Source organism: Nyctereutes procyonoides, unplaced genomic scaffold, assembly GCF_905146905.1.
Source record: "Nyctereutes procyonoides isolate TBG_1078 unplaced genomic scaffold, NYPRO_anot_genome, whole genome shotgun sequence".
Lineage (NCBI taxonomy): Eukaryota > Metazoa > Chordata > Mammalia > Carnivora > Canidae > Nyctereutes > Nyctereutes procyonoides.
In genome coordinates, this window is record NW_026575035.1 from 25,291,931 (window position 1) to 25,308,026 (window position 16,096).

Sequence of the window (16,096 nt, forward strand, 5' to 3'; positions counted from 1 at the left end):
CTGCTGGAGATTCTCTCCTTCTGCCTCCCCCGCCCTCCCTTCTCTCTCTCAAATAAATAAATAAATAAATAAATAAATAAATAAATAAATAATCCTTTTAAAATAAAGATATTTGATCATGCTAAATCTCCCATTTACTTGTATTTCCCTTGGCATGGAATTTCTATGTGACAGTTGTGAAAGTGAACAGGAAGCCTTGGAAGCTTCATAACTCTTTTAGTTATCATCTGTATGTGGATGTATTTTGTCTTTTAGCTAACATTCCATAAAATCTGAAAGTATGTGTGAGAAACTGTGGAGGTAGAGAACATAAACCAAATAAGCTTTGAAAATACATTGCCATGCTAGCAGAGAAATCTGATGAATGTTTCCTTTATAATGTGTAGTATTATGCATATTTGATTTCCTTCTGGTTGGCTAGGATTTGCAAATATGAGAGGTACAGTAACAACAATTTCACAATCAGCATTCTGTTATTGTTAAGTATCTATTTCAGCACTCTGGAAACAATTAGCTCTTAATATGCTGAAAAGTCTACTAGCTCACTTCTTTAAATGCAATTCTCTGAATATAAAGGTCTGTTTTGTTTTGTTTCATTTTAAGAAGATATATATTTTTTTCTTTGGTGTTTATAAAATTGATAGAGCCCACATATTTGCATATTGTACTTATTGTATACGTATATCTATATCAATCCATCTCTCATCTACATATTGGTGCAATTTTCATAAAATATTTTTTTACATTTTTTTAATTATTGGCTTTCTTTTTCTATAGAGGAAATCATGATAAAACCTATGGATGAGAACCTTCATTCGACTGCACAAGAAAACTCCAATGGGAAGGAAGACAGATATGGCTGCTATCAAGAGCTCGTGGTCAAATCTTTAATGCACTTGGGAAAATTTGAAAAAAATGTGTCTGTTCAGACTATAAGTGAGAATTTAAATGACAGTGGCATCCAGTCTCTAAAAGCAGAGAGTGATGAAGCTGATGAGTGCTTTTTGATTCATTCTGATGATGGAAAAGAAAAAATTGATGATTCCCAGCTTCAGTTCTGCTCCTCAGATGACAGTGAAAGTAACTCTGAAAGTGCAGAGAATGGTTGGGACAGTGGCTCCAACTTCTCAGAAGAAACCAAACCACACAGGGTCCCAAAGTATATTTTAGTGGATAATAGGAAAGACCTATTGGAAGTTCCTGAAATAAAAACTGAAGGTGACAAATTTATCTCTTGTGAAAACATGTGTGATTCTGAAACCGAAAGGAGAGACCCACAGAATGCACACGTGGAACCTCTGGATGGCAAAGCCCAGCTCTCTTTCTCTGGGATGGAGGAAGAGAATAATGAGTGTCTGGCAGCTATGACAGAAGAGTCTGTTGACCTGGAGAAAGCGAAGGGGAACTTGAGTTTGCTGGAGCAGGCAATTGCTCTCCAGGCTGAGCGAGGTTGTGTTTTCCATAACACTTACAAAGAGTTGGACAGGTTTCTACTGGAACACCTTGCTGGGGAACGGAGGCAAACCAAAGTTATTGACATGGGTGGAAGACAAATCTTTAACAATAAACGTAAGGCGCATTTTTTGCATTTATTTTAGGAATAAAATTGCTTTAAGGGTTGGAAGAAAAATTAGTAAGATTTGATTACCACTTCCAGATAGCTTTTGACAACTTGATGCAAATTAAAAACCAGTTCATATTATAAAATAAACAATTTCTTTTTTTCTCTGCTGTCTAGATTATTCTCAGATCAAGCTTGGTCAGTTTTGCAATGATTTTGCACACAAAATAAGAATCATTGCCTCTTTTTCTCTTAATTTGACAACTTTTAAAAAATATATACTACTTGTACAGTACTATATTGGACATGTTAGAAGTACATTTTTACTTTTTGGATTTTAAACCATTTTGTCAATCAAACCAATTCTAGAAATTTAATTTTTCCTTCCTACTTTCTTTATGGGATCATCTAGCACCTTTGGAGCTTCAAAATAATGGCAAGCTACTGGCAAGTCAGACAGGATGCTCTGAACCCTCTTAGGATAAAACTGGAGGTTACTACTTTAATAACCCTATGCTTTTACGAGGTTTGTAACTCAAGGCCACAAATACGTGGGCCTTCTTATGAATAAGAAGAATAAATGTGCTTGGAGGAGACCTGAAAACTGCTCCTCAACTTTAAGGAAGTTGTGTCTCATCTCCCATAAAGCTACTCCCCCTGCCCCTCCACCCTGAGTCTTGCACCAGATGGACCTGGTGATAATTCCCAAATGGTGGTTCTCAAGTACCTAGAAGGCTTAAGATTGGTATTTCCCAGATCTTATCATACTTACTGCTCCAGAACTTGCATTTTTTAAGTGTGTTTTTTAGATATTTATTGGGTGCCTCAAAGTCTTAAAGAACCATAGAATTAGGAATATCTTAGAGAAAATCAAGGTCATGGCCCCTAGGAGCTTGCAAGAATAATATGTGAGTTATGGTTTGGATGATCTGCTTGCTGAGATTTATGCAGAAATGAATTGTAAATTTTGTCATCTTGAGTCTATTTTAGTACTCACCTGCAATCTTGTCAATTATTATCCTGCAGCTCAGAACTGAGAAAATAAACAAACGAAAAATAAATAAAATAATGTCACATAGTGAGAAGCAAGATAGTAATACTATACAAACTTACTGCCAGGGTTGGGTTTGGGACAGAGTATCAATTAACAATGTGTGGTTTGGGACAGGACCCACTACCAGCTTTGTGCACTCCACTAATATGCAACTTGCTTAACTTACCTGTGTGCATGTTTTTTTTATTTTTTCTTAAGGACTACAGAATCAAAAACTTAGATAAAATTGACTTCAAATTCCAAAAGGTCATAATTTGCCATCTACTATATTTCATTCATATTTATATACTGTTTTCTCATTTTAAAATCTCTGAAATTAGAAGTGTGTGCCATACTTTAATTTTCAATATTTTTTTTCTTTCTTACTAACACCCAAAATGATGTTGCATGATTCAACTGATGATATCTTCCAGCCAATGAAATTCGGTGTTTGGAGAGATTTTTTTTGTGCCATAGCTTAAAATATTTGACAATCCTTTGGCCATTTTTATAGAACTTAACAAGTTTTGTTTTCAAAAACTAAGAAGGCAATAGAATCTGTGTTTGTAAACATGGGTCATATAAGATTTAGAGAATTATTAATGACTCTGGCTAATTCAATAGTATATCCTATTGTGGGAAGCATGATCCTGCCTTGGGGTGTTCAAAGCCTATGCAAGAAGATCCAGATCAGACTAGTATCAAACAGAGGGAAAAAGAGGTAAAGCCCATAATGCATGGAAACTATAGGGTTCATCTAGAGGATACTTGCAGAGTCCAAATTAGATATTCACTTTCCTGTTCTTTATTCTAGATGTGGGAGCCAGTGGCTTAAGAGATGCTTCTTCCTCTGGTGTGCGTTCCATGTTCTTAGGCCAATACTCGTACCAACTGACATTCATGCTCTCCACAATACCTTCCTAATTTCTCATATACCTTGGGCATGCAACCCCACTGTTAAAGGACAGAGGACTAGCATTTTAAAATACCATTTTACCCAAGCCATCAATGAGTCAGCAATTCTAAAATTAAAATTGCTACTAAGCATTTAGTGAGACTTTAGGTCGCAATGTGTATAGAGTCACCATAGAATTTACTGTACAGGCTAAGACACTTTCAGAGTGAAGAGGAGTGCTATGAAGAACCACATGAGTATATCAGGTATGAATGAGACAGTCCCAGGCAAACAGGGATGTAAGGTCACCAGAGTATAAGGTCACCCTCATTATGCAGCATTCAGCAAAGAAAACAAAAGGGGAAGAGCCAGGCCTAAGAGTCACCTGAGAGCTCAAGCTCTGGCTTCTTATCATGCAAACAGGTTCTGCCCCACAGAGCATTTCATGGCATCTGTTTCACCCAGCAGAGGAGGCTTGCAGACAAACGTGCATGATGGACTGTCAGTGGACCACACCTGGTCAGGTGCCAGCCCTGCCTTATCTCCCACACCCTCTCTGGCTTCCTATAGACAAATAATGTGGCAAGGAGGGGAAATGCGCGGCGCCAAACCTTTCAATGTGGTTTAGAAATGTGGCCTCATCTGGACCAGGTCCAAGGAAGGAAGGGTATCAAAATCCACATTGCTTCTCCTCCTATTCTCTCTCCTATACAGTGTCAACCCCCTTTAGTGTCACTTCAGTCAAACTTCAAGGATTTTTGACTCTCCATCAACAGATATTATAGGCCTAAAACAACTTCAAATTTGGCAACATTTTTGGATTAAGTAAAATACGTATCCACAAAATCATAGAATAAGTAAAAACTCTTATATGCCTCTTTGTTTCTTGCAAAAGACAGAGAACAGTCTCAACACTATGGCATTTAAATCCTGTGTCTCATGAAACATAAGTGTCTGCCACTCGAGGCATCCCAATCTTTGAGCTGTTCATCTATCACATACAATTTCCAGTTTTCTCATGCTGACCACCCCCTCCCAGGCAGAGTGTGCATAACTTGAAGGATCCTTGGCTCCTCCCCCTTCACTGAAAGCATGCCCCCAAATAATTGCATTACATACAACCTGCTGTGCCCATCTGCTCAGGACCATTTATAATCCAACAACTAGGGTGGCACGATATCACAGAGGCATGTCTACTCATTGCAATATCCCGCCCTAGAGACGGCTGTCGCATCCGCGACATTGCTCTTCTCTCAGTACCATGCTTGGAGCAGGAGCATATGATATGGGGCCTCCACAGCCTCACGCTGCAGGACTCTGCCCCCTATTCCACTGCCGGCAGCTTTCCTATGGCAGGAGCACACAGATTATTTATTTTCACTCTCAGCATCAAGTGGATTCATTATTCATGATACTTCGTGTTCTGAGAAGCCTGCAGCCAGCCTCCATTCCACACTGGTCCTTTCTCTGAGGCTCCCTCCCATTGTGATTCTGGTTCCTCTGACCATTAGGAATGCTGAGTGACAAGCTTGTCCCAGTGATTTCCACCTAGCTGGGTACATCATTCCATGCCCAAGTTAGGGGGTGATTTGGGTTCCAAAAAATGCATTTCTGTTTTAAGTTTACCTACTATCTGAGTCATGAATATGGAAATGTCTACAGAAGGCCTCTCCTATGTTAGCTCCAACCCCATCAATATTCATGATAATCCTCAATTATTTTACGTATTTATATAGCCTTTTATGTAACCCTCACCAAAATATGCACAGGAAGATTAAAACCCCCAGCTCATCCTCCACCCTCCCTCTTTAGGCCAATGCCCCATGGCAGCCTGACAAGTGGTGTTACCAGGTTTCCCTTCTCTCTGACTAGTGGAACCTGTGGTGCCTTCCCCATGTCCCAATGTGCTTGGCGGTACCGACCACTCAAGGCTGCCTCCACTCTGTGTTTCCATTCTGCCTAAAATATTTCCTTGCCAGGCTGTCTTCCTATTGCCTGAGTTTTCAGTTTCTGCATTCAGAGTAAAATGAAAGCTTCTTCTCAATAGCTGCTCCATATTGATCCGAAGTAGCAAAGCACTGGGTTTGGGGATCTTGGGCATGGCACAAGATAGCATTGTTGACTCCCCTTCCTGACTCTGGCCAAAGCAGGCCCTGCACGTGCATGGGAGCAGCTACGTAGACCTGTGACCTTAGGGCCACGTGAGGCTGGGGATCCACAGGGATAAGAACAGAGCAGCCCTTCTCGAATATGGTGGTTTCTTTGTTTTATCATTTAGAATCTAGCTTTTTTTTTTTTTTTTTTGAGACTCTTTTCAGAGATAGTTTTGGGTTGAATATATGCTTTCTTCTTTCTCACTTCTTTTTTTTTTTCCCCCTTTCGGGTGCATCCTCTGCCTCTGGAGTAGGATTCATTTTTCACATTGAGACTGTAACTATAATATGTGACATGACAACTTAAAACCATCTCTGTATTTTAACACTCCCTTGCCCTGTGTCAGCCTTTGCTTAGAAAACCAAGAAAATTGAAAACATTTTTTATGCTTCCACAGGTCTTAGTTGAGGGTCTTATTCAAGGCAATGTGAGAAGAATGTCTATGATGTAAAAACCGAGTGAAGTGAGAATGTCACTCTGCAAGGCCACTCTAGTGAATGGGAAGGGAAAGAAGAGCCAAATGAATCTCTTGATTTAATTTCTTTCTAGATTCACCGAGGCCCGAAAAGAGGGAGACCAAGTGCCCTATCCCTGGGTGCGATGGCACGGGACATGTGACAGGACTCTACCCCCACCACCGCAGCCTTTCGGGGTGCCCCCACAAAGTGCGGGTTCCCCTGGAAAGTGAGTACTACTTATCCCTAAAACAAGTAGGCTTCCTCTTATTTGTGCCACAACATCACAATTTATCCTCTTTCTCCTCCAGTGTGGAATTCGGAATGGAAATAAAGTTTCTTTCCGTGTTGAGGCAATTTCCATCTAGCTGGGTGTTTAAAATAAGTTTATTAATAGAAAATTTGGGGTGCAGTCAGGCCAATAGATCAGGAGACAAGTGACATTGAAAAGACTGTTACAGTTCCTGAGAGGACACTGCATGCCACACCAGGCAGGGCTACGGTGCATGCCACACCAGGGTGATCAGGGTGGAGGGGAGGAGGGGAACTTATGGTTTCTGTGGGAAGGAGCAGAGTAAGCAGACTTAGGACTGGCTAGTTTTAATTCTCTCAGTACACTGTGAGGCTTGGGGGCTGTCCATTGGTTTCTGATACCTGGCAGGTGGGGGGAGTGTGAGTGTGAGTCTAATAAAGGAGGCAGTTGGGTGTAGACCCATAATTGGTTGATTTATCTTTAAAAGCTCTTTGAAGGGCAGTCTTTCCAGGGTTTGCAAGGTCCCAGATGCCAAAGCATCAGAAGACAGAAAGTCTTCTATGCCTTTGCATGATTGATATATTGTACCGTCCTTTCTCACCCAGAGGTATGGCTGCCTTAAGCCCACGATCAGTCTTAGCCTCAGTTCATCATCTAAATATAAGAAGTGCATCCCAGGGGCACCCACTCAATAGGTTAAGCATCCAACTGTTGATCCCAGCTCGGGTCTTGGTCTCAAGGTTGTGAGTTCAAACTCCAAGCTGGGCTCCATGCTGAGCATGGGGCTTTCTTAAAAAAGAGAGAAGAAGAAGTGCATCACATCACCAGTGCCCCCTGACTCCCTATCTTCCCATTCCTTGTAGGAACTTGTGGTTCCTTGTCACATCTCCCCAGGGCATCCTGCAGTAGCAAAGAGCTCTGAGCAACAGCAAACATTGGCTGGCTTCTCTACCCTCAGCTCTGCTGTGAGCTAGGAAACTGGAGAAGGAAAGGGCTGCCTTCCAAGTTTTGAAGTCTCGATGTGCTACATCCTCTACTTTTTTAACCTTATTGAAACACCTTTGGGTCATACAAACTACAGTGGTGGGAACGCCTCAACATCATTCTTCTCAAAAGCACGGTTTTGCAAATCAGTGAATCTAATCTGTTCAGCACTGTCCCAGAAGATTAGCAGTTCCCCAGATTGATTACCTGGTTGTTTACCCAACCATGCTCTTTCACCGATAACTGAATGGCAATGGGAAGTGGGGAGTGGGGAGCAATGGACAAGAATCAAAGTAATATCCCCTAGAAAATAAAGAAGACTCTATTCAGGAGTTCACACCTCAGGAAAAGATAGAAGGAACTACTTGACAATGTTCTCCATCCACTCTTCCACGGAAAAGCACATAACTATAAAAGGAAGGGTATAAGCCTCTCAGTTTAAGTTAAATAGAAACAGAATAGTCTTACTTAAGTCTAGCATTGATCATGACATGAAGTTTAGAGAAACCAAATCTTGAACAAGCTCGCTGAATTTAATTTTTGAAGTTCTTAAGTACTCATTTATTTCAACCCAAATATCTGTGGGAGGAAGAATGGTAGATTATATAACCAAATTAATTTGCATGTAAAGTGGAGAAGTCAGTTTGTTAGTGTGTTATATACTTATAGCCTATTATTCCTTTCTTTTTGTGATATTTTGTGCTTAGTTCTTGCCATGCATGAAAATGTACTCAAGTGTCCCACCCCCGGATGCACCGGAAGAGGGCACGTGAACAGCAACCGCAACACCCACAGGAGGTAATTGTGATGGGATGCTCATCTTTCAACTTACAAAGAGAAGTGAGAGAAACTTTCCACCAAGAAAATAAGGAACTAACAATGTGTTATCAAAATCTCTGGATCACTATTGAATGTTACCACTTGAAAGAGAGATGAAATATTTACAGTGTGTGCAGAGTGAAAAAAAAACACAATTTACTTTCCTAGAAATTTTTATTTAGCAGCCAATAATGCAAACAAAAAATGTTCTATTTGAAGACTAGAGTTATATATTCATATAGTCATAGAAATAGAAAATGTTCTTTTTTTGCTCTGGAACCTCGCCATAGCTCTTTTGACATTGAAGAGAGTTGCGTAGGGTTTATCTTGGATCCCATCCAATAAGTATTAATGAGGTACCAAAAGGGCTTCCATCTACTGTGGTTCTGACTATAAGCCGGTAGGAAGGCAAACATAATTTCATCTCATGGAGATTCATTACATTGAGCTTACTACTCACTTAAAACACATACATACAAATGCACTTACATACAAATGTATTGTGTGTATGTAAATATTTTTGGAAAAAATGCCTATTGTTTTATGTGTACTTTATACTATATCTATTATGTGCTCACGAGATCCTATGTGACTCATAAGCATATTGCCAGAAAACCTTGTGTTCTATATTTTAAATTTAAATTGATTTAAAATTAAGTCCCTAACACTTTTCTAAAGATCTTAAGATAAATCATGGAATTACCATGCTAACATCTCTAATGGGGCACATTGCAATTGGAGTGAGTTCATTCTACTTAAAACGTTATAGAGTTTCAGAATAATTCCCTCATATAATTTTCCGATCTTAAAAATGAGTTTCACTTCTGAGATGGGATTGAGGGGCAAATGTTGACACAGTAGTTTGCAAAACCCTTTTGGGATCTATTAGTATGAGAAAGGTGCTAAGTGAACTACTAATATGACTTAACATTTAATGTGTGCCAAGTACGCTGTGAGGTACATGCCAAAGCAAATTATTTTACCTTTTTAACTCAAGTCCTCCCTTTTTATTTTTTAAAACAGTCTTTCTGGTTGTCCAATTGCTGCAGCTGAAAAATTGGCAATGTCCCAGGACAAAAATCAGCTTGATTCTCCCAAAACCGGGCAGTGTCCTGACCAGATTCACAGGTATGACCCTCCCTTGGCATTCCATGCCATGCTCCTTACACCAGAGGGTCTGGCTGCCCTCCTGTGCCAGTTCACTATGGTCCGACCTTTGTTCTCAACTACCAGTTATGGATTTGAGAGGCTGGTCCAGTTAATCATTCTCTCACTTAAATGAACTGCTAGACCCTGCAGACGTATAACATGAAATCAATCTGTATATAAAGGTAACATAATGTGGATGAATCTCAAAGAAATAAAGTATATAATACATATTAATCAAAATTCCATGTCACTAAATGCAACCCATCCCACTAGTCAGGTAAGCTCTCCCTATGATTGATTAATCTTTCTGCCTGCAGAAAATGCCTTAATAAATCACTCATACCCACCCAAAATATGTGATGGTATATGTTCGTTCTTCAGTTCCAGCTATACATATAATTTCTTTAAAACATTCATTCCGTGAATTGGTAAGTATTAATAAAATATCTCCTATTGGCCCCAGGTACTTCATAATCTCTAGCAGTTTGGATGACCTTACTTATGCTTAAATAATAAACTACATGTGATGACACAATGTGATGTTATGCATTTATTAATAAAAAAATCATACATATAGGAAAAGTGATTTAAGAACTGAAACAGGTGACCAGATCTTCATTGTTATTGAGACACTGAAATGCAACATACTTATTAGGAGTATTTTCAAGATATGGTTTTCCTAAATATTTGCTCTTATACATTTAATTAAAACAGTCAAAATCACATGAGTGAAGAACAAGCAAAGATCATGAATTACTGAATAACTAGCAATTTAAAATCTTACAATAAGGTTCTTGGTTAATATGGCCATCTCTTCTAGTTTCTCCCTAAGTAGGTTAGTTACCAAACATAGAAATAGCTTAACTTTTATTTTGCTAATTTCTTAAAAAATAAATATGTTTTAGACTACAATGCTGATATATTAGGGATATAAACCAAGTGATATATAATAGGATCAACTCATTCCTCAAATATTTTTATGTAGCAGCTAAGATGTTTTTTACCTAATCCAAGGAATATCATTGAAACTTTGATGTTCTGATGAGTCAGGCATGTTTTGGTGGAAAACAAAAGAAAAACATATATGTATTTTTGATATTGCTAAATTCTAAAAAGTATATTTTTTATGTTCATTTACTATTAGCCCATGTTTGTAAGCTCTGCGAATATGATGCCCTTGTGTAATTCAAATACAATAGTTTTTTTTCTTTTTTTTTAATAAATTAATTTTTATTGGTGTTCAATTTACCAACATACAGAATAACACCCAGTGCTCATCCCGTCACGTGTCCCCCTCAGTGCCAGTCACCCATTTACCCCCACCCCCCGCCCTCCTCCCCTTCCACCACCCCTAGTTCGTTTCCCAGAGTTAGGAGTCTTTATGTTCTGTGTCCCTTTCTGATATTTCCCACACATTTCTTCTCCCTTCCCTTATATTCCCTTTCACTATTATTCATATTCCCCAAATGAATGAGAACATACACTGTTTGTCTTTCTCCGATTGACTTACTTCACTCAGCATAATACCCTCCAGTTCCATCCACATTGAAGCAAATGGTGGGTATCAAATACAATAGTTTTAAGGGAATATTTAATTCACATTTAACTTGGGTTAAGGTAGTTCTATTGAAAAATGTGATAGCTATTGTAATACAATACTTTGGATCCATAAGAGAATGATGGCAATTTAAGAGATAAAATGTTGAAGTATTACTTACATCAAGAAAGACACACAAAAGGAAAAAAAGGTGAAAAGGCTAAGAAACTCACAATTCAGAAGTCAAGTTTCTGGTGCCTACACTACCCCTGCTAAGTGGCAGGCATCTGTCAGCATTGCTGAAGGAGAGCGGGGCCCAGCATTGCTTCCTCTGAGCTGACCACACTGCCATTCCCCACCAGCTATAATCAGCACTTTTCATCACCAATCTGATTAACAGTCTTAATAAACAGAATGTGCACATCTTGTTAGTGCCCTAATGATGGTTACACGGAACTTTTCTAGGTGGTGCTCCAAGTGCTACCAGATGTCAAGTACTTGCCACTCATTGCATCTGCGTAAAATGAATGCAAAACTGCACATTCCTCTTTTACCCGTGGGAGACTCAGACCCACAACCTGCAGCCTCGTCAGAGTCCTCCAGAGCTTTTGGTGCCTTCCATTTCTCAATCTTGGCACAGAGCACTCTGCTTTATCATGCTGTGACCACAGCTCTTTTCCATAGTGCACTGTCTCTGTGGGTACCGACAGGCATGACACATCCGATCTGCTTTAAATTCTGATGCTAATATGCTCACCAAGAGTTTCATCACAGTTCTTTTGAACTCTCCCCTCTTTCTTCAGGACAAGCTTGGTGAAACAAATTGAATTCAATTTCCGATCACAAGCCATCACCTCTCCCAGAGCCATGGTGTCAAAAGAACAAGAGAAGTTTGGAAAAGTACCATTCGACTATGCCAGTTTCGATGCCCAGGTTTTTGGTAAACGCCCCCTCGTACAAACAGTTCAAGGACGAAAAACACCACCATTTCCTGAATGTAAGCTTCAAATTCTAATCCTCATTCCAAGGAATGCATCTTGTTTATGTGTGTTTGGAGGTGGGGGTGCCCAAATTCAGAATACGCTGAATACTACAGGGAGGAGAGAAAATACATTGTACGGTGGAGTAAAATAAGGAAAACAATTGTAAGATGATCAGTATTACTGATTGTACATGAAGTAACACTGAATATGGTGAATAGTTAATGGGTTAATTATTCTCCAAATATCATGCCACTGTTGAATCAAAATATAGTAATTCCAAAGAAATATTTAATTCACATTTAGCTAGGATTGGGGTTGATGAAAACTGTAGTAGTCATCACAATACAGTAATTTTGATTCATGTTGAAATCATGGAAATTGAAGAGGTAAAATATTGAAACACTACTTAAAGTAGTGCTTAAATCAGTAAAAAGCATTTAAACTGAAAGAGAGAGAAAATGTGAAAAATCTTAGAAGAAATTCACAGTTCAGAAATCAAGATTTTACAATAGACGCAATATGCGTGACTATAGAGATGTTTACCCACATAGTTAAGAACTAGTACTGAATCATTTAAAATGTGTTAATGCTCTAATGGTAACACATCCATGTAGAAGATCATAACTGTAAGATGCTATAATACATACAATTTCTCCAAGTGTTTTAGAGTCCTTGATTATTCTAATGAAAAGGTAAGAAAGAAAATATTGGGATAAACCCAAGCAGGAAACCTGAATTATGGTATCATAAGGAAAGAACCAAAATAATGGTTCAATTTGAGTCCTACATAGACCATGGATTCTTTACAACATGCAAATCCATGGAACCCCTTTGATTTCATACGTAGGCACCTAGACTGAGTGCTTTTAGGAACACAGAGTATGTGCTTCATTCTGTGATGCTGGTCACTGTTTTCAAAGAACTAGAATGCTATATGAAACCCAGCAGTGATAAACAGACTTGAAAGAAGTTGGCCCGTATACTCCAAAAGATATTTTATCTATTCTTTCCAAAAAGAGGGCTCAGCCAACATAAATAATACAAACAACCTGTTAGATTCGGAAAATAATATACACACACATGCACAATGTTTTCTATTATATTTATATGCAAAATATACACACATGCATACACACACATATGTGTTTTTTATTCAAGTGAAGCTAGTTAAGAACATCCTATCTATTCATATAACACAGATGTTAGTTTAAAAATGCAAAATGTCCAGTGGCATTTTTATATTTTTATAATTGTAGGAATAACATTTAGTAATCTTTTAAATTACTTCATGAAAAATGATCAAACTTTAGAAGAAATGATATTTGAAGCAAAATAAATAAATGATTTTTTATTATCCCACTTAAATTGTGGGTGTTCCTCCCATAACTTTGAGTGATGTTTACAAACACCCAGAGTGAAGAGAAATATGGTTAATTCTCTCTCTCAGTAATGCCTTGCTGTCACAATGGAAACAGAAAACAGAAACTCAGCCTTGATAACTAAATTGCCTTTCAGCTCACCCTGAGAACATTTTCTCTGTCCTTTACTTATCATGCTCTACCTAAATATGCAAAATGGGAGCTCATTAAAGAGTCCCCCATTTATTTAGTTCCATCTAGTTGGACATTAAGAACAACTTCTACTCGTTTAAGCACAAAACAAACCTGCATATCAAATAATAAAAATGCAATTCTATGTCTAAATAAATAGAAATTTTTATTGTGAAAACAAATGCTGAAAGGCTGTATTTTTTTTTTTCTCTAGTGGAATCACTGGTCCTCACACATGCACAGCTCATAGATGTTTAAGCCTTAAGCCTCTGTAATCCCTGATGGGTTTTGCCAGTGTAGTTTTAATCCATAATTTTTGCCATGGATGCTGCCAGTGCACCTGCCCCATAACATTAGTTATAGAGTTTTTACCATAAGAAGTGTAAGTACAAAAAATATTAAGAGAACAGACATTCTTTCCTAGCCATCATATCATCTGATCTGGGAACTTCTGTGAAAACCAATCTGAATAACTTGCATTGAGTGTACCAACAGATAATGGATCGTGTTTTAATTTATTCTTAACATTTTAACACAAGAAGTTATATCTTTAAAACAAATCCATTTAATGACTAAAGCCACGTATATGCAATTGCTAATCAAATCTCTCTTCAACAGCAAAGCATTTTTCAAATCCAGGGAAATTTCCTAATCGACTGCCTAGTGCAGGCGCCCACACACAGAGCCCTTGCCGTGCCAGCTCTTACAGCTACGGTCAATGTAGTGAAGACACCCACATAGCAGCAGCTGCTGCCATCCTGAACCTTTCCACCCGCTGCAGGGAAGCTGCAGACATCCTCTCCAACAAACCACAGAGTCTGCATGCCAAGGTAGGCCAGTCCAAGAGCCCGGAGGGTGGGCCAGTGACTGAACCGTGAGAATAAACTGCCTTTCATGTTCCTAACCATATTCACTACCACTCCAGCCACTCCCCACCCCTAAAACCCATCCCTTCCTCATCTTAGGAAGAGACTCAGAGGCACATTGACAGGGATGGGTTTTGTGGCTGCAAGTAGGAATGAAAGAGTGTTGTTCTTGAAGGCAGTGTACCAAAGTCTGGGGAGAAGTGAGTTATGGAGCCTGGTTGGGAAGATTTATAGACATCAAACCTACCTTTGTGTTGGGGACTTTGGAACACGAGAAAGAGGCTTGCCATTAAAATCAATCCAAACAATTGAAGCATTTTGCTGTCTGTAAATCAAAGATGGTAAGAAACGTTCGACTACACAGTGACTTGGAAAACCAGTTGCAAAATTGACTCATGAGGTGTCAACAATGAGGTGTCATTGTTGCACACATCACTGTTGTATAAGGTAAGGTAGTCTCAGTTGCTACAGTAGTCTCAAAGGACACAGAGTAAAACATGGATACATTAAGTTAACAAGAGATGGCTCAGGGGTACTTGAGAACTCAGGGCATTCAAATCCAAACTCAAATTTGGTGAAGTGTATGAAGATGCCACATGTCTGAGGCCCATGAAATTAATCACATTTCTCTAATAACCTCTCCTCTGTAACAATGAGAAGGAGACATCCACGTTTATGATACCTTGATGCCAGCAAAAAACAAAGATCCTCCATGTCTCCTCTTTTGAGGAGGAGGGGTTTATCAGGCTAGAGAGTAGTAGCAGCAATCCTCAGATCCTCAGGGGGAGGGTAAAAGCTGCTCTTGCAGTCGGCTGGAGCCTGTAACTCCCATCTACACGAAGTATTCAGTTAAAAGAAATTATTTTCCTACCTAGAAGGCTGAAACCAGATGAAATAAAGTGCCCAGGCGTATCTGGAGAAGAGATTTTACCCTTGTTTTAAGTGGAGGTGTCCTGGGTTAAACCCTAACCCTGAAACTCCGGCAATTAGAGTAGACCGCTCTCTTTTTCCCTGTAAGCGCAGCCCCATCCCCGGTGTGGTCAGCTGCTCACCTGTGCCGTGCCAGGCCTTCAGGAGAGCAGGGAACACGGTGCCATTGAGCATTTGACAGAAGAATCAGAATTAGCTTCTGGACAAATCCGAGCCAAGTAAACCCCAGGAAGAGTTGGTGGCCAAAAACCACTCAAAAACAATTTTTAAACAAATGAGGTTCTTAAACAAAGAAAAAACGTATCCTCTGAAAATTATAAAGAAAATACTGAGCTCTCCAAATTCAAAGGAATTCAAGTCAGAAATTATTTTCTTAAATGAATGATTTAGAGTGCTTTACAATGCTACTTTAGTTTATTCTTATTCTTGTTTCAGAACCTGAATACATTCCATATTTTAAAAGGGACATTCTAATATGCAGCTAGTAGGAGAAATACTAAAATATCTTCTTCTTAGGCCTTATATTATTCGTTTGTTAAGACTGTCCTTTGAGAATAAAAGGACCAATATTATTATGATTAATGCCACTTGAATTATTTGAGTAAATGGTTGTGGAATGAGTGGTTTCCATCTGCACAGGTAAATTTTTTTTTTCATTTTTCGAAATTCTGCCCTTAACCATTATATTCCCCATGTTCACTTAATTGCTGGAGCCAAACAATGAATCAAACAAAGATGACCAAAATTTGAAGGTATTTTCCCTTATCAATACATGTTTTGTTCTTTTCTTGAATACTTTCTGGTCAGAAACGTGACTGCTGAATTGGCACATTCCAAAAATCCAAATAACTGACTTCTGAGTCTATGCTTACACTCCTATTGGGAGCATTCTGTGTGCCAGGGTTGCTCTATGGAGCGGATACTCCT

The 16,096-nt window shown here is 38.9% G+C and overlaps 1 protein-coding gene across 1 annotated transcript in view; it reads left to right on the forward strand.

The window, feature by feature from the left end:
• The window catches only part of LOC129505323 (suppression of tumorigenicity 18 protein-like), a 115,441-nt gene that overhangs the window by 55,470 nt on the left and 43,875 nt on the right, over positions 1 to 16,096 (forward strand). Inside the window, exons 5-11 of the mRNA XM_055318331.1 lie at positions 778 to 1,159; positions 1,247 to 1,569; positions 6,193 to 6,327; positions 8,043 to 8,133; positions 9,178 to 9,282; positions 11,644 to 11,837; positions 13,992 to 14,203. Of these exons, the coding sequence (XP_055174306.1) occupies positions 778 to 1,159; positions 1,247 to 1,569; positions 6,193 to 6,327; positions 8,043 to 8,133; positions 9,178 to 9,282; positions 11,644 to 11,837; positions 13,992 to 14,203 (1,442 nt within the window). The remainder of the gene's footprint in view (positions 1 to 777; positions 1,160 to 1,246; positions 1,570 to 6,192; positions 6,328 to 8,042; positions 8,134 to 9,177; positions 9,283 to 11,643; positions 11,838 to 13,991; positions 14,204 to 16,096) is intronic.